This window comes from Ochlerotatus camptorhynchus, unplaced genomic scaffold (genome assembly GCF_037179485.1).
Source record: "Ochlerotatus camptorhynchus isolate MF236.1 unplaced genomic scaffold, CSIRO-AGI_Acam_v1.1 ptg000231l, whole genome shotgun sequence".
Classification (NCBI taxonomy): domain Eukaryota; kingdom Metazoa; phylum Arthropoda; class Insecta; order Diptera; family Culicidae; genus Ochlerotatus; species Ochlerotatus camptorhynchus.
In genome coordinates this window covers 382,904-409,921 of record NW_027040721.1, presented here as the reverse complement: position 1 = coordinate 409,921, position 27,018 = coordinate 382,904, and the positions used below count along the sequence as shown (strand labels likewise).

Here is a 27,018-nt window from a genome sequence, read left to right as displayed (position 1 = left end):
CATTTGTCGCAGATTCCCATTATGGACTGTTCTCCCCTTCAGTTTGAACGACCTCTTATAATAGAGGAGAAAAGAAGAAATGTTCTACCTGCCAACCGTAGCAGAACATTGATTTTTGCATAATTTTAATATCTATGCTTATGAGTGGTTAGTATTCTATCTGATATTTTAATCTTATACATATTACGCCAAATATATACGGTATTTAACCAGCAAAAAAAAGGAAAATTTTGCTGGTCTCGTGTCAGAAGGATATAACTATCTGAAATGAAGCCGTTATTAAAAATAATGTAACCCCGTTATTATATTCACAATTGAATCAGCAATCATCAAAAAACTGGAGGAAGCCATTTTGGCATAGACGTTTGGCATAAGGTCATGAGTCATTTGGCATAATCTCGGAAAAAGATCAAAATGAGAAAGTGGGTCGTTTGGCATAATTTTGATTTGGCTTATTCGTCAAAATTTATCATTGAAAGGGAAAATAGATTTTAAACATGTTTGAGTTCACATACGATATTCTTACTTGTTTTAAATATGATTAGTTTGTTCGGCCTTAACCCTTCGTCTGTGCCAAAACAAAAACTGGGCCATATCTAAGCGATGCATCAATAAAGTTTTTTTAAATTTCAGATGCTTTTCAAAGTAAATATAGTGCACTTTAAGATAAAACTTTTCAAAAATTGGGGGTGGATTGGGGAGCGGTCATTTTAAAAGTTTGTGTTTTTTATTACTGTCACTTTAACACTCTTGGATCATTCGTAATTTGTCCGGGGATGATATGGGAACTCGTGACTTTGGCAAGGGATGGCTGTCAACCACTATACCGAGGGAGTCCCCTAACCCTGATTTTGTTTAATAGTTTTAAATTTATTTACTTTAGAAAACATTTGACATTTCAAAAATCCATTGAAACATCGCTGGAATATTGTAATTTGAATATAGGGTCAAATTGACCCAAAGGTACAGACAAAGCAAGTTTTTGAAATAGTGGTGTAGTGGTAAGCATGATTACCTCTCACCCCCGCAGGCCTGGGTTCTATGCCCAGTCGGCGTCACCGGGATTTTCTGAGGCATAACATCTCTGATCACGTTGTTGGTACCCAGTTCATGAGTTGATGGGTCGATAGGTAGGGTTCAGGTGTGGGAGCTGCCTCCCTGGCGTCGGTAGTATTGGTGCTCAGCAAAGGAAACTAGATCTACGAAAAACAAATCAAGGAAAACAAACCGAAGGAAGGCGTGATCAGAGATGTTATGCCTCAGAACATCCCGGTGGTACCGACTGGGATTGAACGCATGCCTGCTGGGTTGAGAGGTAATCACGCTTACCACTACACCACCACGGTGCACCGGCACCGCTGAAGGCACGGCATGATCTGCGCTCAAAATCGTAGGTAATCGAATAATAAAGTTTACCTACAGCTTAATAATACATTAAAGGATCTTTATTTTTGTTCATGACTGCGTAGATTCAGCTGTGTATACTGGAAATCCAATTTTTGATTTACGTTAATGAAATCTAATGATATTGGAATGTCCTTTTTTATGTCATAAACAGTTATATTCAAAGGGTTTGTTGTTACTTCATACGTGAAATTTACGAGTTTCAGCGCTCGTTGGAAATGCTATCCCTAATAAACAAATACCATAAATGAACTGTATCCCGGATGGGTAAACTATCCCACAAATCGTTTGGATGATACCCCGAACACGTCGTTAAGCTCTTTTGTGTGGTTATTTTTATTAGGGATACTAATATCAACATAAAGTTTCATTGTGATAATTTATTAACCAGAGAAAGTTCTGAAGAGGATAGGTAAATAGTTCCGCTAGAGTATGGTAGTGTGAAAATTGAATATAAGTTGAGATTGAGCGAAGGGCCATTAATGCGACAGTACTAGTCAAACGCACAATCCTTTACCTTACCCATACAATAATGGGTGACGAGTGAGGGGACTTGACATTTTTCTTCAAATCCACAGGCAAAAGAGTAAGCGTTTAAACTTGCTCATATACTGTCTGTGGCTGTGGAATAGTTCTAGTTAGAAATACTCAGAGGGAGAGATGGGCGAAGAGAATGTTTTGAACCAAATGAACTGCCAAAGTATGAACCAAAGGGTTGCAAGATAATTTAGGTAAAAATCCCTGATGCCGAATTGTATTTTGTTTTTTTTTCTGCCTATCTCTCCTTCTGAGTATTTCTAGTTATAGTGACGTTTATCACTACCTAAAGCTCCACGTTGTTGAAAGCATTTCCAGGCGATGGTGTGTTATAGGATGGTGCAAAACACGCCTTTTAAGCAAAATCGTCAATTGCTGGCGTATGGAAGCTAAAATGAAGGAGAAAGTAATGGTGTATGGTCCATTACCATGTTTTCTACGAAGATCGAGTGGTTTCGAACTACAAAACGACGATTTTTCGTGATTTTCAAGGTATTTTTAAATCGATTTCAAAATGAATGCGGGGCAAATTGTCTAATGAATGGTGCAATGTCTACCAATACATTGAAACAAGACGCACGACAACAATGGACAAAACGCACCACTACATTGGGGTAAAAGGAATCAGTAGATTTTATGATCAGAAATTATTTGTGAAACCTCCAGTTGAAAACAAACACTATCCGTTACCCGAAAAATGCATCTGAGGAAAAGTTTTTGTTGTTTTTCTATTAGTGGGCATTTTACTCCATGGGTGCATTATGGGCTGTTCTAACTTAATGCAATTCTTCTTTATCCAACTATTGCGTTGCTCCTCTCGTCATGACCAAAGTAGTCACCTCAGATGTGGACCGTACACGATGGCTTTTATTGACAATAATCGTATTGTCAATACATTTTATATTAACGTCAATACATCGGTATTGACAATATTTCTGTATTCACATCATCAATATTATTGTCAATACTTGTAAGTATTGACAATATTTCTTACCGCGTGGGTTTCGCTAGAGATAAAAGCAGTAGGGTGGTGTCGCGTGCTGTACCATCATCAGTATTGTTGACGGTTACTCCCGCCTTGAGTTGTTACAACTTCAAGTCCCCAAATTCATTAATGTATGGGTTAGGTAAAGGACTAGGCCGCGGCCAGAGTAGGCGTAACATACGACGCTACTCTCGCAAGAAATAATAGTAAATAATAAGATTCTTTTGATTTGGTCGCGTGTCGCATCTACTCTGGCCGCGGCCTTGTGCGTTTGACATGTACTGTCGCATTAATGGCCCTTCGCCCAATTTCAACTTCTATTTAATTTTCACACTGCCATACTCTAGCTGAACTATCAACCTAACCTCTTCAGAACTTTTTCTAGTTAATAAATTATCACACTAAAGCTTTATGTTGATATTATATTGGGTTCCCCAAAGATTTCCTATGGGATTGAACTCCGATGAATTAGCAAGCCACACTAGAATATCAATGTCATGTCTTTGATAATATGGGCACTTTTGTCGAAAGATTCGTATAACCCAAAAGTAAAACCTAATTAATTGCAGTATACTAGCTCCAATAACAAATAAGTAGCCTGTGCTACTCGCTTTGTACGCTGCTAATTGTATTTATTTCATCCGTAGATCGCACCAATATGGATTAAAACCATCTTTTTCACTGAGTTTAACTAATTTTCATCACTGAAAATCCTCTAGTACAAAAATTTTATAAATTACAGATTCAAATTTCTTATGAATTTATCTATCTTTTCTTTCGTAAAGTTGGATAAGATCCAGTTCATATCTATGTTGTCTCTTTCTACTTAGGCGACCTATTATCACAGAAAATGCGTCGACTACGGTGACCGCTTACAAGATAGATCTCATCTAATCTGAGGGTTGTCTTAAATTTCCTTGACGCAGTGCATGTCTTAGAGAATAAAAAAAAACTTCTGCAAATAATACCAGAGGGTGATTATGCCAAATGGCCTTTTTTATTTAATTAACACATACTACTACATCATATGACTGCTATGCCAAATGACCATTATGACAAATGATTATTATGCCAAATGACTTTTTTTTTCTAAACAGGGTAATTCGGAGCAGGGCTGGCAAATGTCATTTTCAATAAAAGATCTCACGCGATATTTACAGAGATACTTTTGTCACTATCATCGGATGAGAAAACGATGATAGAGATTTTCTTCAAAATATCATCGAATTTTGCGTCATGACAAAACGTGACAGTGTTGTGATCATCGTAATTACTAGCTCATTTATTGCTTTTAAAGTTACTTGTGCCGAGAAAATCGTAATAATATATTCACTCTATCGATTACATACGGTTACTTGCTTGAATTAATCTAAATCAGTTAGAAATGTAGATGTTAAAACCGCAATAGAATTATTCTCATGAGTGCTTGATCATTGGAAAATGACGAGAAAGCTAATGATAGGTAGTGTCGTCTCGTGATAGTGAGAGGACCTGTTTTCTCATTCTCACATGACGGCCGTGATATTTACCAGCTCTGATTCGGAGTAACTGTAGCTGATTTTACATGTATGCAATTTTAAATGGGTAAAATGAATACATGTCCAAGTATTTTTGTTTTAAGTGTGTACAAATGTCAGCTTGTAGGACTTGAAATCTCATTCGTTTTTGATTTCAAGTAACCATGTACGTGAAAATGGAGTATGTTATAAAGCTGTATAAATTCGTGTTGTATCTTTTAGAAGTTGAAATCTCTTCGAGTGAATTAAACACTGATTTTTCGCAACATTATAGAGGTGAAAACGAACCATGCTTTTAATAACAGGGCTTAAACGCATCGCCAGGATTCCAGAAGTTCTGGAACTAAAACGTGCGTGCCTGCTGTGATGCATTTTCGTCACAAATGTGGGTGGTAATAAAGGTAAAGGGACACCCCGTAACGTGGGTAGGTCACCTTTTCGTGATACGTTACGGGATGTAAGATCTACCACCGATTCCTAGTCCTGACTACCTCAAAATAAGGGAACAGGATTTATCAGTAATCCAAGGAACACATCTTAGTCCTTGTTACTTTTTATGCCTTCTCGATAATGACAAGACTCGGCTTGTCCACCGAGTCTTCATCTATGTGATTCCTAATCTTCTATTCGTTGTTCCCTAGTTTGAAGTGGTTAAGACTAGGGTTCTGATGCATGGTCATTATGTGTGTCATTTCTTAATTTTGTTGCTAAGGAATCAAATTTTGACTGACAAAGGGGCGCGCCTTTGGAGGGTGTTTCAACACTCCGAAGGGTATAAATAGCGGGACCTTTCAATTAGAGTCGGATCCTTGCGATAAATGCAAGAATGACAACTATAAAAAAAATCGAATACTTCATCATTTCTCAATAGTGATGGAGTAATATGACATGTACTAAACTAAGGACACGGGATATACTACAATAGATCAAATTACTGGTCGTAGTGGCGTTAGGTCCCGAACAGAGGAAAAAAAGGTAAAGGGAGAGAGATTTCAAATAAATAATTTTTTGTTTAATTCTTTATTTGAGAGATTTTTAGCCGAAAGCTAGTTCATCTCTAAATAAATAAATAAATAAATAAATAAATAGAATACAATTGCAAATTAAGTAACATACACACGTGAAATTGAGAGTATAGTTTATGCATTCAGAATCATGCTGGACGTGAGAAAACAATTGATCGCTTTTCATAGCGCATGATGACAATCACATTTAATTTGACGTGTGATATTATAGATTTAAATTCACTGGTATAAATAACCGAGAGGCATAACGAACTGGTGAATTCTCCGTAGTCGGCAATGGGTAAATTACTTTGCTTATATTGGAATTATTTGGTTGATCAAGCTTGTGCTATCACGAATCCACCCAACAAACTATTTATACGCATTTGCGCAGTTTTGTCGCTGATTTCAAAAGCATAAATTCAGATTCTCTGGAGTGTTAAAAATCACAAGGTCAAAATGACAAAAAATTGGATATTTTAAAATAAATGTCAAAGATCAATAAAAAAACTGATAATATGTTTGTTGTGTTTAGGCGTATTGTGAGAACCACAGAGCGAGGTCCAAAAATCACAATAATTAATATGAGCATTCAAGAACTACATTGTCGGATCTATTTTGATCATATATATTCAAGGCACCTACGATATTTAATAAATCCGAACATTGAATCTGTTTCTTATGAATTATGGGAGTTATCCGTCTTATCCCGATGGTAAACCATTTAGGAAAACGCCTCTACACCCGAGCAGGAGAAATATCTTATGATATTAGCATAACTGGCAACTTAAATTTGGTATTGATGATCCTTACATAAAGGGTGTTACGATCAAAATTTGGTCAAACAAGAATGCGTGTAAATTCAATTAGTATAAAATACAGAAAAAATATTCAGCTAAGCTTCCGGTTAACCAAATCTGAATTGCCGGGCCTTTCGTATAACTCCTGCCACCAGATTCTGTACAGCCGACTCGTCCACTTTGTTCGCCGTAGAACGCCAGTTTACCTTAAACTGCTTCTCGCTTCAATTGCTTCAGGAGCCGCAGCAAACGTTTTTCCAGTCACTCATTCACGCAAATATCCTGGTTGACGGTCTAGTTCCGTTAAAAATGTCGTTTTTCAATGCACTGGTACAGATAGCCTACCAAATCAGACTTTTCTTAACGAACTTCAACAATTTCATATATTTGAAAATGTCTACCACCTTTCCCCTTCGGGATGCCTTATAAAACTCCTGTCCTGGAAGCTGTTTGAAGTCTGCCTTGATGTAGGTTTGTGCGAGTAGTTCGGATTTTCGCGATGCGCGTGCAAAATCCTCTTACTTGGACACCATTTTGATAAATGAAGTTCCTGTTGTTCCGCGCATACCTACAAGCTTATATGCATATATTGTATAAACAATAATAAATTTTAGAACAAGTGTCGAATAGATTTGCTGTTTTCAACAAAGTTGTTCTGTATAGTTTTCTCAATCTAAATCTCAGGTTTGGTAAAAATTGAGCGTTTTATTTTAATTTTTGAAAAGAAATATCTTATGATATTAGCATAACGGGCAACATAAATTTGGTATTGATGAGCCTTACATAAAGGGTGTTACGATCAAAATTTGGTCAAACAATAATGCGTGGCCCGTTTCCCACAGATTTTCCCATACTCATTTAAAAGCTCTCCCGCATATCCAAATTCGTTTAAATTGTTGGGGACCTCAATACGAATCGAAAAAGCTATTGGGAACCAGGGGTTGTTAAGACCCACTCTACTGATCATATAGTCAGTTGTGTACCATGTGAGAATCCCTATACAAAAGCAGGTGCTACAGTATACAAAGCATCTGTGTGAAATTTTGGGATTGATATGATTGTTTTTTAATTAATTAACATGATATTTCGAAACATCGATAGTTTGATCCCATTTGATGGTATTGCGCATTTCACACCAAACTTCCTTATGCTAGCAACAAGTGCTCTGAAGACACCAAAACTAAAAGTACACGTTTTGCAATTTTATGGCAGTCCAGTTTCAGATGCAAACAGCAATATGTATTTTGCCATATCGGAACGTGCCTAGTCTTCGAGGAAGTTTTTCGCATTCGCGTCTACTGTTCGACCAACTGCCCCTAAGACGAGGAAACAAAACAAACACAAAACAACGCGACTTTAACTGTTTTAATATACTTACAGCTTCGTCTAACGGTGGTGAACTTCATGCAATGGATCAAAGTTTCAAACAAATCAGGGAAGATAACGTCTTATTGATTCGTCATTTCGCAAAGAATTGCTCTTAATTTTCTATTTTTTTTTTATCTTATTACTAATTATACCGACATTATGATGCAGATGTAGTCACAAAAATATATAAACAAGCAGAAGATACTGAGAGATTGAAATTTATCAAAAACATTTGTTTTACCTCAAGGTCTTAATAATCAGTATCTTTAATCTATTCTGAATGGTGTCATGCAGAATTACCTTAATTTTTTTATTCGTAACATGGCAATAATAACCGAAAATACAAAACTCTTTTCGTTTTGTTCTCACCATGAGTGAGTTAATATAAGATACCATACCACGAACTATACTATACGAATAGAGAAAAATCTTGCATTGATCCAACGGAATATCGTTAATTGTGAATCAGTATTTTATTAATTTCAATTGATAATGCAGCAAATACAATCCTTCTAACACTGGTTGCTCGTTGTTTTATACCACTTTTTCTTACATCGTGTACACATCACCATCACCATCTTCTCTTCTGGGCAAAAATGTACAAAACTAAAAAAAAACAAAATCTGTTATAAACAAATTCAAAAAACAAAACTGGTCAACGTCATCCCCGATGCCGTCACTGTCACCACATGACTCATGTGTACCAATGGGTAAAATGTACTCAAACTTTCACTCTGTGAAATAAACCCACAAACCCCGATCTGGCCTCGGAATGACGATCAGATTTCACGACGAGGAACACGCAAACTTGCTAAACGCTATGTGGCTGACCGCGATCACGTTTCTTTGCGTGGGCTATGGCGACATCGTCCCAAATACTTACTGCGGCCGGGGGATCACTCTAACTTGCGGAATGGTGGTAAGTACAAAAATTCTCTTCACCACAGCCTTTCCACCGGCAACTCACTCAACAATTCACTAATCAGAACACTTGCAACACAACACACGCTTACTACTGACTGAGTCCTAAACTGCATAGCCACACTGAACATATCGACACCACGACACTATTAATCACGATTTGATTGATTATTGTACACCTCAAATCACTAGCAGCATCAGCAGCAGCAACAAAATGCAATTTCACTATTCTCACTATTGTGTCCTGTTAGTATATGATATTGTGTGACGAAGGAATTCTTCAGTCTTTGGTTTTATTTTCAATTACGCTGAACAACTTTTAATTATGCAAATGGTATTATTCAATTCCACATTTTCAACCAAATTTAGTTTTAAGTTACTATATTAGTTTCCTTTCGTTCAGTCAAGGTTCAAAATTTTCTAATTCCATTCTCAGCGCACTAAATTACACGTATTTTGGTCACCTGAGTATTTTGGAAAAGTATTACCTCTACCATCAATTTTTTCACACTTCTTATCTATATACTCGTGTTTTACCTTCCATTTGGTTGCGGCTGATGGTTTAACCTATTTATACTGTCTTTTATCCCTGGTTATTAAAATAATCAATTAATTCCCACTTAACCCATCCCGTTTGAACAAGAGTGTTAATATTTATTTTAAGTTTTCGTTCGTGCTGGGGTTTTATGTAAATTGACTCAACAATCTTCGATGAATAAATATGATAAGACAATATGCTTAAAATCAAACAAATAAGCAAACAAGGAACGTTTGTGCGTCAAGGTGGAAACCCACCTTCTGCTAAATAATGAATAAATACAATACTACTACCACTACTACTTTAATTCCAATCCTAAAATATACATAGCGTTCAACTTACCTGTGGATGTAAAAGTAACGGTTGGTTGGTTCTCTCTAAAAGCGTACACACAGGCTAAGCGGTACTTAACTGAAAATCATAAGTTTCAAAAACGATCGAATCATCAACACCTTTCCTGTCATTCCTATCTGTTAGTCAGACCGTACCTTACCAATTAATTGCTAGCTATTTTCAGATTCCCTCAACAATCTCAATGGCAAACAAAATCTCATAATTCAACCCTTATTTTTGTTTCATAATATATAGTTATACATTTCTTCAAACCCAAGCTCGCTCTCCTTTAAAAAAAAAACTCGATCAAATATAGCAGAAATCATCCATTATTTGGTTGTTGACCGATTTGTCTACAGGTTTCATGATGAAGAACATGCCAATCTCTTGAACGCCATGTGGTTAATCGCAATAACCTTTCTGAGCGTTGGCTTCGGTGATATCGTACCAAACACGTACTGCGGCCGAGGCATTGCAGTCAGTACGGGTATTATGGTGAGTCCTATCAAGCTAAATTATTCTTCATTGTTCTGTAAACTAGCAAACCGTCAAACAAGTCAATATGTAGTGGACCTAAACACCTCATCTAAAAGCGATACGGATAAGCATTTGCTAGTAGATTTCTTCAACCCAGAACCAAGCTTCATGCTCGTTGCACTGTGCTCCTGTAGTGGAATGGAATAAAACGTAGACATCGATAAAGTGTGCGCCCATAATCTGTACAATTATAAATCGAAGTAGTAAAAAAAATATGAAGAAATAATCGTGAAATAAACAATAGCAACTGACATAAACCTGCTTTTAAAACATCCCATAAAACAGATGCAGGAAGTTGAAATAGGTCTTAAAGTCTTCAACAAAGTTAAAGAGCTATATATGTTGTTAATGGTGAAAGATTGAACTACTTTGTTGTTGATGATGATGATGATGATGATGATGATGATGATGACGATGATGATGATGATGATGATGATGATGATGATGATGATGATGATGATGAGGATGATGATAATGATGATGATGATGATTATGATGATTATGATGATGATGATGATGATGATGATGATGATGATGATGATGATGATGATGGACCCACCTCTTACCCCTACAAAGGTTTGATCTGGACGATTTATCTTTAAGATAATTAAATATGACATTTTAACCAGGTTAGCAAACAAAATCTAACTGGTTACAGCTACATATATGAGTTCCCTCTAGACAGTTGCTTCACGAACCCCCGACATTTGTCAGAAAACTTACTACTAACTCAAGGTATCTTCCAAATAAGTTTCAACATGGCACTACTATTAAATCAAATATATCATCATCACCATCGTGGTGAACATAATACTTTTTTCCGTGGTGCAATAATTATTAAAAAATCGTTAGGACAGCTATCCATATAAAAAAAATCCGATAAAATAAATCCGAATTACTCAATTCATAAAAAAATAATCATTAGATAACTGTTCACAAGACAGTTTTAACGTGTGAAATGTAGTGTCTTTTAAATCCTGTAAATTTAGTTGCACGTTTAATGTGCAATTACTTACTGAAAACATTTATTACTTTATAATATAATGAATTTTGTGAAGCACAAGTCAAGAAATGTGGTGTTTTTATTTCTTCCGCGTTCCTAGTATTATATCTATGAAAATTACTTCCCCTTTCAATTCGATCACACAAATATCGAGGCAGCAAACCGTTAACTACTTTAAAAATGAACACCATAGTCAAATATACAATTCTTTGCTTCACCGACAACCATTTTAAAGCGTCTAGCATCAAAGTTGAGGAAGTGAATTATTACATTTCAAAATCAAACGCATTATTTTATTCTGCAAGCGCTGTAATCTCGATATTTGGAAGGGCAAAAGTCTAGATGAGCAGAGATGAATGATTTGTATAGCTGGCAATAGTTAAATCGTTTTTCAATCGATATAAACGTACTTCTCGGCAATTTCTTGATGACACTGACAACGTGATAGTTGAACTTAAGTTTGTCATCAATGATCATGCCAAGATATTTAATCTACCGAACGTGACCCCATCATCTATTACAACAGCGACGTTCTCATTTACTCGATTCCGTGAAATTTCCATAAATTTAGTTTTACTTGTATTCAATTTCAATTGCTTATACTTCAACCATCTACTTAGAAAATACAAATCTTCATTCAAGTGTGAAACGGCATCATCTAAATCCTTAGCTAGAATCAATAACACAGTATCATCTGCAAAAAGATTTATGTCACAATATCGTAAATCACGTCGCAAATCATTAATATGCATCATAAATCAAAGGGGCCCTAATACACACAAGCCCTAATACATGGCCAAATCTCATTGGAATTAAAAAAAAGAAAGTTATACCTTGAAGGAGTATTGCATTTGTAAATCCACTTGAAATACCCAATTAAGAAATCTCAGATGACTAGTGGTTGAAAATTATGATGCAAACTGTCAAACTGTATTGCATTTTATTTATTAAAACATTATTTTAGTAATTGTGGAGCACAAGACTAGGTACTGCTTGTCCAGTGTTAGGGGCTTCCCTAAGCTCAGTCTGTAAAGGCGCAGCTACAAAGCAATACCCTTATGGAGACGGTTGGGTTCAATTCCCAGTTCGGTCTAGGATTTTTTCGGATTGAAAAATTTCTTGACTTCCCTGGGCATAGAGTATGATTTTACTTACCACACAATAATACTATTGCAAAAATGGTACAGGCGTAAAAAGCTATCAATTAACAAATGTGCAAAAGCTCAAAAACACTAAGGCGTAAAGTTCCATCAAGGACGTCAAGAAGAAGAAATTGCCCGGTGTTAGTTTTGCTTTGATTCCCCAATATTTAGCGTTGCCAAATACTGAGCCGTGTCAAAAGTAGATTAGACCATTTTAGGAGACGTTACAGATCAGCTGCATTTTCAATTCATGAATCAACTTTAACAGGTGGTAGCTACCTACTCGCTGGACATCAATATCATCATATTTTTAGGCTACATGGCTCGGGTTGAAATGTAGATAAATGCAATTATTTAAACTTAAATCAATATTGGTATCAATTTCCGCTGGTTGCCTTGAGATCCGCTGATGCGCAAGTGCAGTTGACCTAATTTGTGAGTGAGTCCACTAGTTTTAATAGGCAGATGAAAAGCTTATATGTACGTCAAGAGCTTGAGCTTGTTTATTGAGCTGCTCAATTGTATCCAACAGTCTACCATAGGCGTAAACAGAGATGGGCAGACGAAGGTGAATGCCTAATTCAGTAACAAAATATAGATTCAGAATTTCAACATTTTATGAAATTTTAAGGATTGAGTCATCCAGATTGAATTTTGAAAATTGAGGAAAAATTTGAATTATTTTAGAAATTTCATCTTGATATAAAGGCAGGGGAAACGACTCAGCACTATCCCTATCTAATAATATCTAATAATCGGCATCCCTATTTTAAGCATTCCTATCTATTTTTTACAAGATATTCTGATCATCTCTGTTTATCCTTTCACCAAGCTCACACATCCTCGTAGCAGAGAATTGAAACACATATATTATTAATGAATTGACACTCTAGAAATCTCAGAACTTGTTTTAAAAAATAAAATTTGAGAAAAATGCATTGCTGTAAAAAAAAATCAGAATACATTTCTAGAACCTATCAATGTTACCCCGTTTTACGGTACTATGATTGGTATAAATTAGGTCATCGTTTCTCACACTTTCTTTTACGTATCCCCTTTGAATAAAAAGAAGTGGGACAGTACCTGATATAACGCGTATTAGCTGTTTCAGGAAGTCTTTAAAACGCAAAAACAAGAAAGGATTGTTACAAGGTTTTTTTCAACCTTCTTAAATTATTTCGACAAACTCTCGTAAAACAATTGAAATCTAATCTATAAAAAAGTGGAAGTGATCCCTCGCATTTTATTACATGTTGATTAACCGACGCAAAGCACACAAGCCTATGTTATCGAGACTTACCCAGACAATATTTACTTTCCCTATATATGCATGGTATTACTCAGAAAACCTTTGCCGCGCATTGTCAACCAAGAAAAATAGCAGCTACAGCAATATCACAGGCCAGGAAATTAAATGAAAAAAGCAATGTAACATACCATCCACGTCTGCAAAACGTGCTTCGGCAAGAACGGGGTATAAAAACCCTGATAAATCCACCTACCGATGACAAGTGCCTTTCTCCTAAAATATTAAATAGCTTCATTTTATATTCTGCACACTTAGAAATAATTAATTTTACACGTGACGGAATCCATCTTTGACATAAAAAATAAGACGTAAACAAACATGTAATATTAAGTGCTCCGAAACTGAAAAATTCGTTGATCGACAAAGAGTACGTTTGATTGACCTATATTTCACGTCTGTTATGACTTAAATTGAAGTCAAAATTGACGCTCGTATATGTCACTCTCAGAGCACCTAAATTTACATGAATGTTTCTAAGCGTGTGTGGCTCACTCCATACACCAATTACCATCGAGGGGCGCCATATGAAGATTTCGGCCAATATAATTATACTCATATAATGCACTTGAATTTTTCACCCATGCTCCGGACTATTTTGGGTATTCTCGGGGACGTGTCTAGAATCTAAAATAAACCAATAGTCATTATGCGAAACCACATGCTAATTCTTCGACTTATTCCGGGATGAAATTAACAGTCTAAGTCTGACACAGAGATATGTTTGGATATTCCTGAGAAACCAGTGTTTACATTTTAAAAATTCTCTCCCATACATTTTCGTTAAGGAATTTTGAAACCATCCTCATTTCGATAGTTCTTATGCTCACCGCGAGGGCCAACTTTTGATCGCAAATTGACGGTCTGTACCACGTTTCTTGATTGTCGTACCTAACTGTCAAAAATTGAATGGAATGTCATCCTTTTTTTTTAAACCGTGGACTTGTTTATATCTTAGTTGATTATTTTGAAGATACTGAGAAGCGATATTTCATCGATATGGCCCGGCGGTAGGGGTGAGGAAAGCCTACGCTGTCACCAGCAGCCACAAGTCTGATTTATCGCACTAAAGATTATATTTGTCAATTTACCTCAGAAAGCTCATTGATTATTTTCTTGGAACTCTTAACCAGGCGCTTTAGTCAAAATGAACCGTATTCGAGATATTTGACGCAAGTCAATAGAGTTGTGTTTGTTCATCATCAACTGAACGCTTGCGAATAAAATCGACAGTGAGCATTCATAAGGGCGAATACGCGATGATCGATTCTCTTCATCGATTTTCTCTTTGCATTGCTACAGCTAGGCGAAACAATTTTCTAGAATTTGTTCAATGCAGAGTAGTAACAGGTTGTATTGGCTATCAAAAGCAACAGCAAACGCACCGAGAAACGTTAAATCTAGCGAGTTATTAACAAAAGAGAAAATCGACGAAGAGAATCGATCATCGCGTATAGGCCCTTATGCATGCTCACTGTCGAAATGCATTAGTGGAAACAGATTGAGGGGCCTCCCTTTGCTCACTCGGCAAAGGCGCAGCTACACAGCAAGACCATGCTGGTAGTGTAGTGGCTGGGTTCGATTCCTGGTCCGTTCTAGGAGTTTTGCGGGTTGTAAAATTTCTCAACCTCCCTGGGCATAGAGTATGATTGTACTTGCCACACAGTTATACTAATGCAAAAATGGTACAAGCATCGAAAGCAATCAATTAATAAATGTGGAAGTACATCTAGAACACTAAGTTGAGAGCACACAATAAGCTCGAAATGCGAAGAAGAAGAAGAAGAAGAAGAAGAAGAGAAAGAATAAAGAAACAGATTCGAATGCTACATGTCATTAGCCAAACACTCGTGTATTGTCAAGAGGTAACCGTAGTAAAATTGGCAATGCACCCGTGTACTGAATGGGATTTTTGGGTTCAAATCCCACCGGGTGCCGCAGATTTTTTCGCATATTTTCTCATACACACGTGTCCTTCCGATCATGTGTGTTTTGTTTTTCAGTATCTTCTAAATATTGACTTAAACAATTAGTTACATGACTTACAGTCGGTAACTTGTTTATTTGTTTATTTGTATTCCTCCATCTGACAAGGTTGTCTTAATGTAGTTGGACAGGGAAAAGCCAAATTGAGTCATGGTGAACTCAAATTGGCATAAAAACCCTGTTTCTTTTCTTAAATTAAGTACATAGAAACAGAAACTAAACATTAACAATTACACAGTTCACAGCAAAAACAATGCAAAATACAATAATTACTACAGTGTAAATTAAAAACGTTAAAATGCGGTCAGTGTCATAAAAGTGTGTCAGCAACAGTGCAGCATCGTCATTGATTGTCAAGTCCTCGTGGAAGGGTCGAAAGCAACCGGAAACAAAAATGAAAACAGGTAGCACAATTCATACAGTCATCAGGGGATGGACAGTCACTCACCTGCTCATAATCAATCCATGCACATAACAGCTTTACAATCGATTACTTAGGCGGCGTTGAAAAGTAGCTGCAGAAGCTTCAAAGTTGAAAAGCTCTGATACATCATTGAAGCGAGAGGCCATGAACCGTATTGGGTCGTGTTGCCCGTATCGACTGTTGCGGGATGCCAAATGCATGAAGTTACGCCGACGAAGGGGGCGTTCAGGTACATAAACGTTGATATCGGCAAGAATGGCAGGTGCATCCACCTCACTAGTTAATACTTTGGCGACAAAAACCGCTTGCATGTCAGACCTTCGTTTCTCCAGTGTTTCAATTCCTAACAGCATGCATCGATGTTCGTAGGGAGGTAGATTTAGATGTTCACGCCAAGGTAGATAACGAAGAGCTAGGCGCACAAATTTTCTTTGAACCGATTCTATACGGTCAACCCATATACTGCTGTACGGACACCAAACTATTACAGCAGATTCAAGGATCGAGCGAACCAAGGCGCAGTACAGTGATTTCAGACACAGAGGGTCACGGAATCCATCGGCAAGTTTAAAGATAAATCCAAGCTGCCTATTCGCTTTTGAAATCACATCAGCATAATGTGTCCGGAGGTTAAGTTCAGAGTCCAATATCACACCAAGGTCTCTAACCTGATTCAGCCGTTCTAGATCATGACCAGCAAGACGATAGTGGAAGATGATCGGATGACGTTTTCTGGAAAACGAAATAGTGTTGCATTTCGTTACACACAGTTCCAGTAAGTTCCGTTTGCTCCAATCCTCAAATGACTCCAACAAACTCTGCAGGTAGGCACAGTCCTCGATGCATGTGATTACCATGTAAATCTTAACATCATCGGCGTAGAAAACACGATTTCCAGATGGTAAAACAAACGATGCATCATTAATGAAAAGCGAAAACAATAGGGGGCCTAGGTTGCTCCCTTGTGGAACTCCGGATACAATCGGGAAGGCGGTTGAATGTGAGGAGCCTAATTTAACTTTCATAGACCGTCCTGACAGGTATGATTCGAACCAACGAACAAAGGCGACGGATACTCCAAATTTCTCGAGTTTTCGAAGCAGAATAGCATGGTTCACTCGGTCGAATGCAGCTTTGAAATCAGTGTATATAGCATCTACTTGCATGCCAGCGTCCATCGATCGAATGCACAATGAAGTGAATTGAGTGAGGTTCGTTGTCACAGATCTTTTTGGAAAAAATCCATGCTGGGCACTAGAGATGTAATTCTTGCTAGCTTCGAACAAGGCATCGTTCACGATTATCTCAAAGAGTTTGGAGCAAGCATTCAACGACGTTATCCCGCGGTAATTAGAAATATCACACTTGTCCCCCTTTTTGTGAATAGGAATCATGACCGAAGTCTTCCACGCGGATGGGAATGTCATTCGCTGTAATGAAATATTAAACAATTTCACTAGCGGCATCAATAAGACACTTGAGCAATTCTTAAGAATGCATGCAGGAATACCATCCGAACCGTATGACGCAGAATATTTAAGTTTACGTATCGCTTTTTGTACGTGCTCCTCAGTGATTTGGAAAATTCCAAAGTCGAGCCTATCTGATGGTGTGTCATGGATGGCTGCATTTAGATGCGAGGACGAAATCGACATGTCCGAGAAGGCACTCTTGAAGTGATCAGCAAACAGCTCACACTTGTGGGCATCTGTGCTAGCAGAGCGGGCACCGAGATACATAGACGAAGGTAACCCATTTTCCTTACGCTTCGACCGAACAAATGACCAGAAACGTTTGGGATGCAGGCGTAGATTTCTCTGCGTACGGTCTATATAACGAGCATACATTTCGCGGTTAAAGCTAGTGTATTTATTGCTGGCCAGAACAAAACGACGTTTTACTTACTCAATTATTTTCTCATTGATCAGTAAACAATGAGAATCGTTAAATAATATCATCACTCTATTTTTTGGATTAAACGATTTTATGATAATGAGTAAGTTCCATTTCAATCAAGAGTTTATTTTAAGACCGTCTAATGTAAAACCAAATTCAACATTCACCCATGCACGCTTAATTCATTTCATTCTCTGAGTCGATTATATTCATTTTTGATCGATGTATTGAGTTGTCAAAAACAGATAAACGAAACGTCGAGCTGAGTTAAAATCACTCAGTCAACAGAAGCCGGGACTTAAACATGCCAGCCGTGTTGGAGCAAATTCTTCATGAAAAATAGATAGATTTAGTCAAAATTACGCTGTGTGGGTATTACACTCAACCCGCATATAAAACAACCATAAGAAGTACCTATCCACCTATTTGCGATATCATCCCAATATTATGTGATGTGGTTCCATAATTTCTGATATCATTCGTGTATGGAACCATCCATAAATGACGTAACATACTTTTGTGCCTAATACATGGCCTTTCACAACTTTTTTTGTATATTATCGAGATTTTCAGCCGTAAACTGTAGAGTCACAACATTTGTTTTTAAGTGATTTTCATTTTCATCGGTTTTACCCTCATGCATGATAGGAACAGCGTTTTTACTATCACCATATTTTTGTTGAGAAAACATTTGAGGAAAATTTTATTCACTCAGTAAGTAACGTCCCTGTTTACGATTTTCTGTAAAATTCAACTAAATTTTGACTCCACACACTGAAAAATAATCTAACTCGACAATGTACAACTCTAACCTCGGGTAAGCCGTAGAGGGTTCTATAGGAGTCCAAAATAAACAAAATGCAAATGGTTGCGTTCAATTGGTTCTGTAATCGCGGAGAAAAGCCAGAAAGTAACACAGTTTTTTTTTTGCGATATTTCACTTTCTCGTTCATATCACCGGAACTATACGTCGGATTAAGATGGAATTCAATAGGGTTCAATTGGGAACCTAGAAAACACAAACTGGAACACTCAAATTGTTTCAGTCATTGCCGAGAAAATCGAGTTTGTGCACATAAACTAACGCATGTGTTTTGAGTTTTTGAGTTTTTCTGAACACTACACACGAACATACACACTCGGATCGAAAATGTGTTCTGCACGTGATATTATAGCCTTTCGGTACACCTCAATGTACGAGAAAAGCAAAATCATCGAAAATTGAATTTTAGTTACACCCAAAGAATTCGAATATGGACCTAGACCTTGAGAACATCTATCTAGAGCCGTACATTGTATCTAAATATGGAGCGCCTCATGTTGGTACAGTACATTCACGTGTCACCAGCTCTTACACTAGGCAAACAAGAACCAAGGGATGATCAAGTATTCTACAAACATAGGTTTGCATTTACAGATAAATATATTTTAAATTACATATTTTTCAAATATGAGCAATGCATAGTAATGCATAATATGAAATTACATGTTTAACGATCAATTACTAATAATGAATAAAAGTAAAATTAGCACGTTTTTATAAATCAACGTATTTTTTTTATTGAAAAATATATTATTTTTCATGATCTAATTCAAATTTTATTGCTGAGAAATACAGAAAAGCGTAACGTATAAACTACAAAGTTTTTATTGTGATTCACTATTTGGTGAAATTTAGACCTCTTCACGAGAGTTTTTATTCAATTGTTTTTTTAAAGATAAATTACCTTTCCGAAGACAGCAAGTCTCCAGAATTTATGAGCAAAAAGTAAGATCCAAGCAGCTTCTATGCGAATGAGTTTCGAACTAAAAAATTATGTCGAACTCGATGGGTAACTGCTATCCCGTAGAAAATATTTGGCAATTGTAACCAAGAGAAATGTTGATAAAATTTCACCAAATGACTCTAATGATTGCTTTGATGAGTTTTTCTAATCAATAAAGAATATTTTACTGCTTAAATTTCAATTTTATTTTACTGACGTTCAATAGCTTACAGTATCATCATTCAAACCAACGATTATAGGGTTGCAAGGACTGTTATCATTTGCTTGAAAGTGGTTCTGGGGTAAACTGAATTCGAAGTTTAAAACATTATGAATAAACAAGTTTCCTCGTCGAGAACCTAGAGGTGTAAATTTTATTCTATTTTTAAGAAATTTCCTATAGTGGTGCCCACTATATAGTTTAAGAAATCTATTTTGACATTTTCACTTAAATACACAATGATTATTACGCCTAATTCGGATTCAGGGAACCAAATTCATAACGCGCATTGATCAATTACACATTTGATTTAAAAAATTTCCTAACAATGAACAACATATCCTTACGTATCATAATCATGTAGAACGAGAACGTCTTCATAGCTACTTGTACTATTTGTTGGTCACACGTGCACTTTTATCACAGTTTTTAATAAGGGTTAACGCGCTTATTTGGCTTATTTGGAAATATTAAGAAATTGTCCGTACAGTTGTTCTGTCTGCTGGTATAATAAATATTCAAGATTTTCATTAATAGTTTTGGACATAATTGGCAAAGTTTATTATAAGGTTGAGCAAATATAGTAAAATGCTAGTAAATAGTACTGCTATTAAACAAAAATGCATTGTACTACGATGAACCAACTCATAGGTTATCAAAATAAAGATCCCTTATGTGCAACATTTTAAGAAAAATTTCTCAAACTTATTACAGATTCAACCAACAGCCAACATCTCAGAAACCAATCTATCAACAGTGTTTCAAAAAAATAGCACTTTAGCATTGAATAAATCAGCTTGCAAGAAATCGTGGTATAATTTATGTTAGCTGAAACATAGCCGCACATCCCTAGAACCAATCGGGATATGCTTGCAAGAACATATGTATCCCCGCACTTCCTCTTTCTATGTATACCGGAAAGACGCGTTGAAACAACGAACCATCGAATGAATAGCGATAGGTAATAAAAAAAAAAGAAAACCACTGTTAAAAGCTTCCCAGACACATCTTTAGGCACCCCACAAATCAGTGGCACGTAGCGTGGAAAAGCAAATTAAATTTCTCTTGGAAAGACGGCTTCTCATGCGTCGCCGCACCGGGTTTTTTTTTCTTATGAATGTCGTGGTGTCGCCCATCACGACATATGAACACACACGAATTCCTGATGTTGCAAAGAAATATGATAAATTAACCCAGTGAATATAGAATTAATGACAAGCGCACTGTTTTTATTCATAGATTCCGAAATATGTCGGAGAATCGGACACAGTCAGTCGTCGGTTTTCTGGTGAGAAATTGTTTACAGAATTCTGTATCTGTATTCTGTAGCAAAAAATAATAAAAAATTGATGAAACTTTATGATGATTTCATTCCTACACTTGTACTCAAATTCAAGAATTTCCCTTATCATGCTTTTCAGAAACTTTGAAGGATGGTGACAAAAGTAAAAACTATCATTTTTTGTGGCCCAATTGAAGATATATTTAATCAATTTAAATATTCAATTTTACTTTGTGAGAAATTTAGTAATGCTGCAGAAATCCTAAGAGTTAATGGATAGTCAAAAGTTAAAAATCAAGATCAATTTAGTGCAAACAATACTTATATAAATCGAAAATTCTGTGAAAGATCCTATAGTGAATGATATTTGACACTGTGTCTAGTAATTTCCACAGTCGTACAACAAAAGACCTTATTTATATGTGCTTCATTCATGGTTTTTAAGGGTACACTGGAGTCGCGTTTTACGCATATTTTTCGATATTTTTAATAAAGGTTTTCGGAATATACGCAACTGTCTTTATTCGTTTATATTTGATCAGAAACGCGTTTTCAACATAATTTTTCGGAATTTACGGAATATACAGTATAAGTCAGTAAAAGCTATTTCTTGAAATATGTTTAAATTTATATTTAAAACGTAAATAATATAGATGAGCTCTTACATGTTGGTGTGTGTTCCTCTTGTGACAAATAGGAATTCTATATTCCATTATAGGAATGTTCTTCAATAAGCTTGTCCAACAAACATAAAATTACATACATTCCTATTCGTATGCTTTCAACATTCTTGGTTTTCCTCATCTCATGGCCAACAACAACGACAACCGGCGAAAACATAGGAAATGATGGACTCTTGTGTACCTTGTCTCGGGAGCAATAAAGTAAGGCTTACTCACCATGACAAAGAGAAACCCATAGCGGTAATAAATCTTGCAACCAAATGCACCCCACATTCCAAAGAAGTAATAAAGAGCGATCCCTTCGGAAGATTCTCCGGACAGTAGATAATTGTCGTTTGGATTGAAAAAGGATCACATTAGGATATTGGGGAAAAATAAGATTGATGGCTTGCTCATGCTGATAAGATACGTGCAAAGGTCGATAACGATAAAAATACTGAGTAGTTCAAGATTGCGTAGAAAATAGCGAATCATTGTGATTCATCATACTCATGGTACCAGTGCACAGTGGTCCAGAATGAGAACTTAGCAGGAAAGTACTCCTAGAACTTTTGTTCTAATATTTAGACATTTAGTATTTTAGGCTAAGTTTTTGTGCTTAAAAAGTTCCTTCTTTTGGTTTTTGAAAATATTAGGGTCTTCCTTAAATTAATTGATATTCAAAAACTAACATTGTTATTTTTGGAAATTGATCTTCAGCAAAGTTGTAGCTGAGTTAATTTCAATAAAATTTATTGAAGCAGCATTTTATCTATCTCGTTTTCATTTAGAGTAATTTTTAAAAAATGAACTAGGGTGTACCTAAAGAAAATAGTTTTTTAACTCTAAATCTTTTGCTTCAAATTTCTCGTGGAAGTCGTCTTCAAGTAACTTTTATAACTTGTTGAAATGTACTTTTTTGCCGAATAAAGTAAATCTCTCATGCGATATTAACGATTTTCTTTATAAAATACGCCCTTTTCAAATCATAATTACATGGGGCAAATGCAATAAAAAATCAAGTCAGCTTTTGAAAGGGCACAGCGTACATGGAACGAAAAAAAAGAGATATGTCAATTTGGCTTTAATCATTTCATATATCTAATATTGGGTATAACCTCTGTAACATGTGGCTTTGAGAAGCTTCAAAAGTCTCTCGAAAGTGACAAGCATAAGAAATTTTAAATAAAAAAAAAGTTACAGGCAAAACATGGTTTTCAGAGAGCTACCCAAAGCACAATTTTATATAAAATGAGCTAGTACCGTAAAACGGGAGGAAGTTGATCAGTTTTTACCAATCCTCTGCCAACAATGAGGGTTGCTGAAGCCACCACCATGGGTGGTGTCAGCACTGTAGCCTACAGTTTTTATGCTATGTTTATATGTGCATTGACGACACGTATGCGTTAAAAAATCTTTTGTGAATAATCATTAATGAAACTTGAATTTTTCATGATTAGCTTGCCTAATTTAAAAATTAAAATAATAAATGTTTAATTCCTACATTTACGCGCTTGTTGAACATTTATTACGATTATTTTGCCGCGCAACAAATCAAACATCTATGTAGACGGAGCATAATTTCGCAATGTTTGCATCAGCTGTCTTAGATTGGCAGATAATCGAGCCAAAGAACCAACAGCTTTGGCTTCAAGCAAAATGTTCGTGGATGACGTTTCTGCCACCTGAGTGGTTTTTACCGATAAACCTAAATATTGTTGGTACATAAACAAACAGCTCTCAAATGTACGAATCTAGTTTTGAATTTGCATGCTTTTTAGAATTAAAATTAGATTAAAAATACAATTTATCAATTCTGGGGTGAAGCTGATCATGAAGGTTTTCATAGTTGGTTGGAAATGCTAACATGAAGCTTTAGTGTGATGATTTATTAGCTAGAGAATGATCTTTAGAAGAGGGTAGGTGGATAGTTCCGTTAGAGTACGGCAGTATGAAAATTGAATAGAAGTTGAAAATGAGCGAAGGGCCATTAATGCGACAGTTTTTAAAGATAGACACACATTTTTGTCTAACCCGTACGATGTACGCGGAGACTTGAAGTATGTCTCCAAGTCTACAGGCAAAAATGGGTGAATCCGTGCACGAAACGAAAATCAATTATTTTATTCATGTGTTTCACTTATACATTTTTGCCAAAGCATCAGCCTTATACATTCCATAAGACAAACCACATAGGTCCTAATAGAATGCATAAATGGTATGTGTGACCATTTATAAAATTCATTTGACACATGATATTCATTAACTTTTTGCAAGGCGTCTGCTTATTAGTTGACTTATACATTTTATGAATAATCACCAATAGAAATTTGCCAAAAGGTATAAGGAGATTTCTATCCGTGTGGGCAACATCGCCCACGTGCATCCACGGGATAAACTAAAATCTCCTTCCAACAACAACTGATCAATCCAACAATACGATGTCCCAATGAGTGTGAAAAGGAGCCCACCCTCTTTTCACGAAATGTTAAAAACAGGGAGTTGGAATTTCCACTCTCCCCATCCATTTCGCTTGAATTGGGTACCCTGGTGGACCCTCCCATACCCAGTATATAATGTTTCATATATTAATGGAAAGAAAGTTAAGAGAAAAATAAAAGAAAGATCTCATCCGATGTTGCATGACAACACGATGATTTCGAAGAGCTCCCATAGATATGCTGCCGCTTCTTCTTAACCTGGTGTTAGAAACATCACTCTAGTCTTTCGTTCCTCACACAGCAGCGTAAACCCCCAACAGCTGCTCCAACTAGAGGGATCTCACCAGAAAATGAATGACTGCGTCCATTTACGGTTCAATTTACTTTGATGCTTTTTGGAAAATTTCAAAAGCAGTTTTTTCCGACGCATTATTTCAGATTGCAAAAAGTTCGCACTATTCGATTCCTTTTGATATTTTAAACAAAATGACGCGAGCTTTTTGCAATCTAAACTAATGCGACGAAAAAAACTGCTTTTGAAATTTTCCAAAAAGCATCAAAGTAAATTGAACCTTACCGTCACCAATCACTCTCGACACAACGGCTTCAGTTCGCCAGTACACATGCTGTAAGACGCAGCGCCAGCTCCTCACGGGCCAAATCAACTCGCGACGATTGCCGAAATCAGACAACTCCAGCGACCAAAAAACAACGCGTCTAATAGCGGCCACAGCATACTTCGATAGTATTTCTGAAACACAACCTCAACGCACAAACACGACGACGATAACAGTCGACATTCGACAAGCACGCAGCAAGCAAACGAAGACAAAATGCACACATAGAGCACGGCACGGAGCTGAACTGCTAACCTTGAAACGTAATCGTTTACTTCTGGCGTGGCTCTGCTTATCTGGTCGCTGTCAAAGAACTGCAATACCTACCTCGTTTTTAATTTCCGGATCCAAACCGTGTGCTAACTTTTCGTTGGGGGTAGCCAATACTCCTTTGTCGTTTGTTAGGCATCGAGCTTACAACGTATTTAATTGTATCAAACTCACCGAGATTTTGGTAAAATCGTCAGAATCCTTAATTGGTCCTCCCTCGACAATCATGGAACAGTAAATCTCTCCTTCAGTTGTTCGATCATCTCATTGTGATCGTCAGCTTTCAACTTCAACTCCAGATCATCTTCTTCCGCTTGAAAACCGAAGATGTGTTTCCTCATGCCGTTTGAAATGTCCATATACTTCCTACGGATAGTAAACATTCTGGAACTTTTTATTCGAAAGTTTGTTTACTAAAACACAAATATTTTCCGCTGTAATGAAACTATACCAATTATTTAAACCCCAAATTAAAGGTGTGAAAATTTAATTTGGATCAACTGAACATCGTTTGTCAGTGATATTAGTGGTATTGTTGTCAATTAATAGTTTGTTTAATTTTTCTTATGTTTTGCACATTTCCAAGAAAAATTGGATTTCAGTAAAGTATTTAAGCAAGGTAAATACAAATGTAATCTCACTGAAAAATAGGATCTAGTTGATCGAAAGCAAATTTTTTAACTTTTAATTTGGCAATAAAATAGTTGATATGGCTTCATTACAGCCGCAGATATTTGTATTTTAATAAACAAGCTGTATCTAGAAAACTATCCTGCTGAGATTTTTACTAACTACATTTTTGGATTCAGTGAACGATTTTACATGGAAAATGACCATCAGCGACAAAGTTCAAATATGCTGTAAACTAGAGTTATCAATCACTTTTTCGGATAATTTACGAAGCTTTGACGAACACCGTTTGTTAGAATACCATGTTGAGATCAGGCGTAAAGTTTTTAGTTGGGACGCAATAGCCAAAGAAGATGAAGAACATTATAATGTACCTAAAACAACAGGATGGATGGATATATATCAATGTGAACAACTTAACTACTATACTTGTGTTGGTTTCTATATTTAAAACAATAGTGTTTTATTTCCCCTGTAAATTTTAAACGAGACGTCCAATCATTCAACTGTCAAAACATAATTTGAAAGTAAATACATATGTATCTTGCAAAACTTATCATTGCTGATGGAGAATCACGATTATCTTATGAAAAGGGCATATTTTCTTTAAAAACTGATTATGAAGAAACTAAATTTGAAATGCACTGGAGTCACTTTTTACGCGGGTAAAAAAAACGCGTAAAAAACACGTAAATTCCGGAACCCGCGTAAAAAAAATCGCGTAAATTCCAAAATTCGCGTAAAAAACCGTGTAAAAAAACCGCGTAAAAAGCGACTCCAGTGTATCTCGAAACCGGTTACGTTTAGGTACACTAATAAAAATTCACAGATTGTTTTTATATGCCTCACACATGAGTTTTTGCAATGTGATCAACAAATGATATCTATATGTCGGACACATACTTAATATGTGTACACAAAAAAGCCATATGTGACCACACATACTATTCATTTGACTCATAAATTTCATGTGTGGGCGAATTCTGTTTATGTGTGGTCATATGAAAATCATGTGGAATTTCACATGGAAATTCATCAATAGAAATGTGGGGAATTTTATAAGTGTAGTTTATCAATAAAATCACTATGGTTTTAAACAATTTTTATAATCACACTCTGTTTCAAAAATGCATCAAAAGTTACTCTTAGACAAACTTTTTTATAAAAAGTTGCTCTACCCTGGAGAAACCTTCAAAACGTCCGCTCTTCAAGTTTTATAAAAAAAATATAAAAAATTAAATTACTTTCTATTATTTATTTAAAATTTTAGGATCATTTTTGATAAAATGCATAATAATCGATCGTCTCAGAAAATGTCAAAAATATTTCTTGAAAAAAAAAGCCATAAGTCTACAACTTTTCCGGGCTATACCTGACATTTTCATCAAGATGCATCATTAGTTTTTGCGAAATTAAAGAAGTTCTTCGG

General features: G+C 36.1%; 1 protein-coding gene across 7 annotated transcripts in view; it reads left to right on the top strand.

Annotated features, from left to right (window-relative positions):
- The window catches only part of SK (small conductance calcium-activated potassium channel), a 685,909-nt gene that overhangs the window by 612,881 nt on the left and 46,010 nt on the right, over positions 1-27,018 (top strand). For all 7 annotated transcript variants that reach the window (XM_065225563.1, XM_065225561.1, XM_065225562.1 and 4 more), the window contains one exon: positions 9,767-9,902. In XM_065225563.1, coding sequence (XP_065081635.1) covers positions 9,767-9,902 — 136 coding nt within the window. The remainder of the gene's footprint in view (positions 1-9,766; positions 9,903-27,018) is intronic.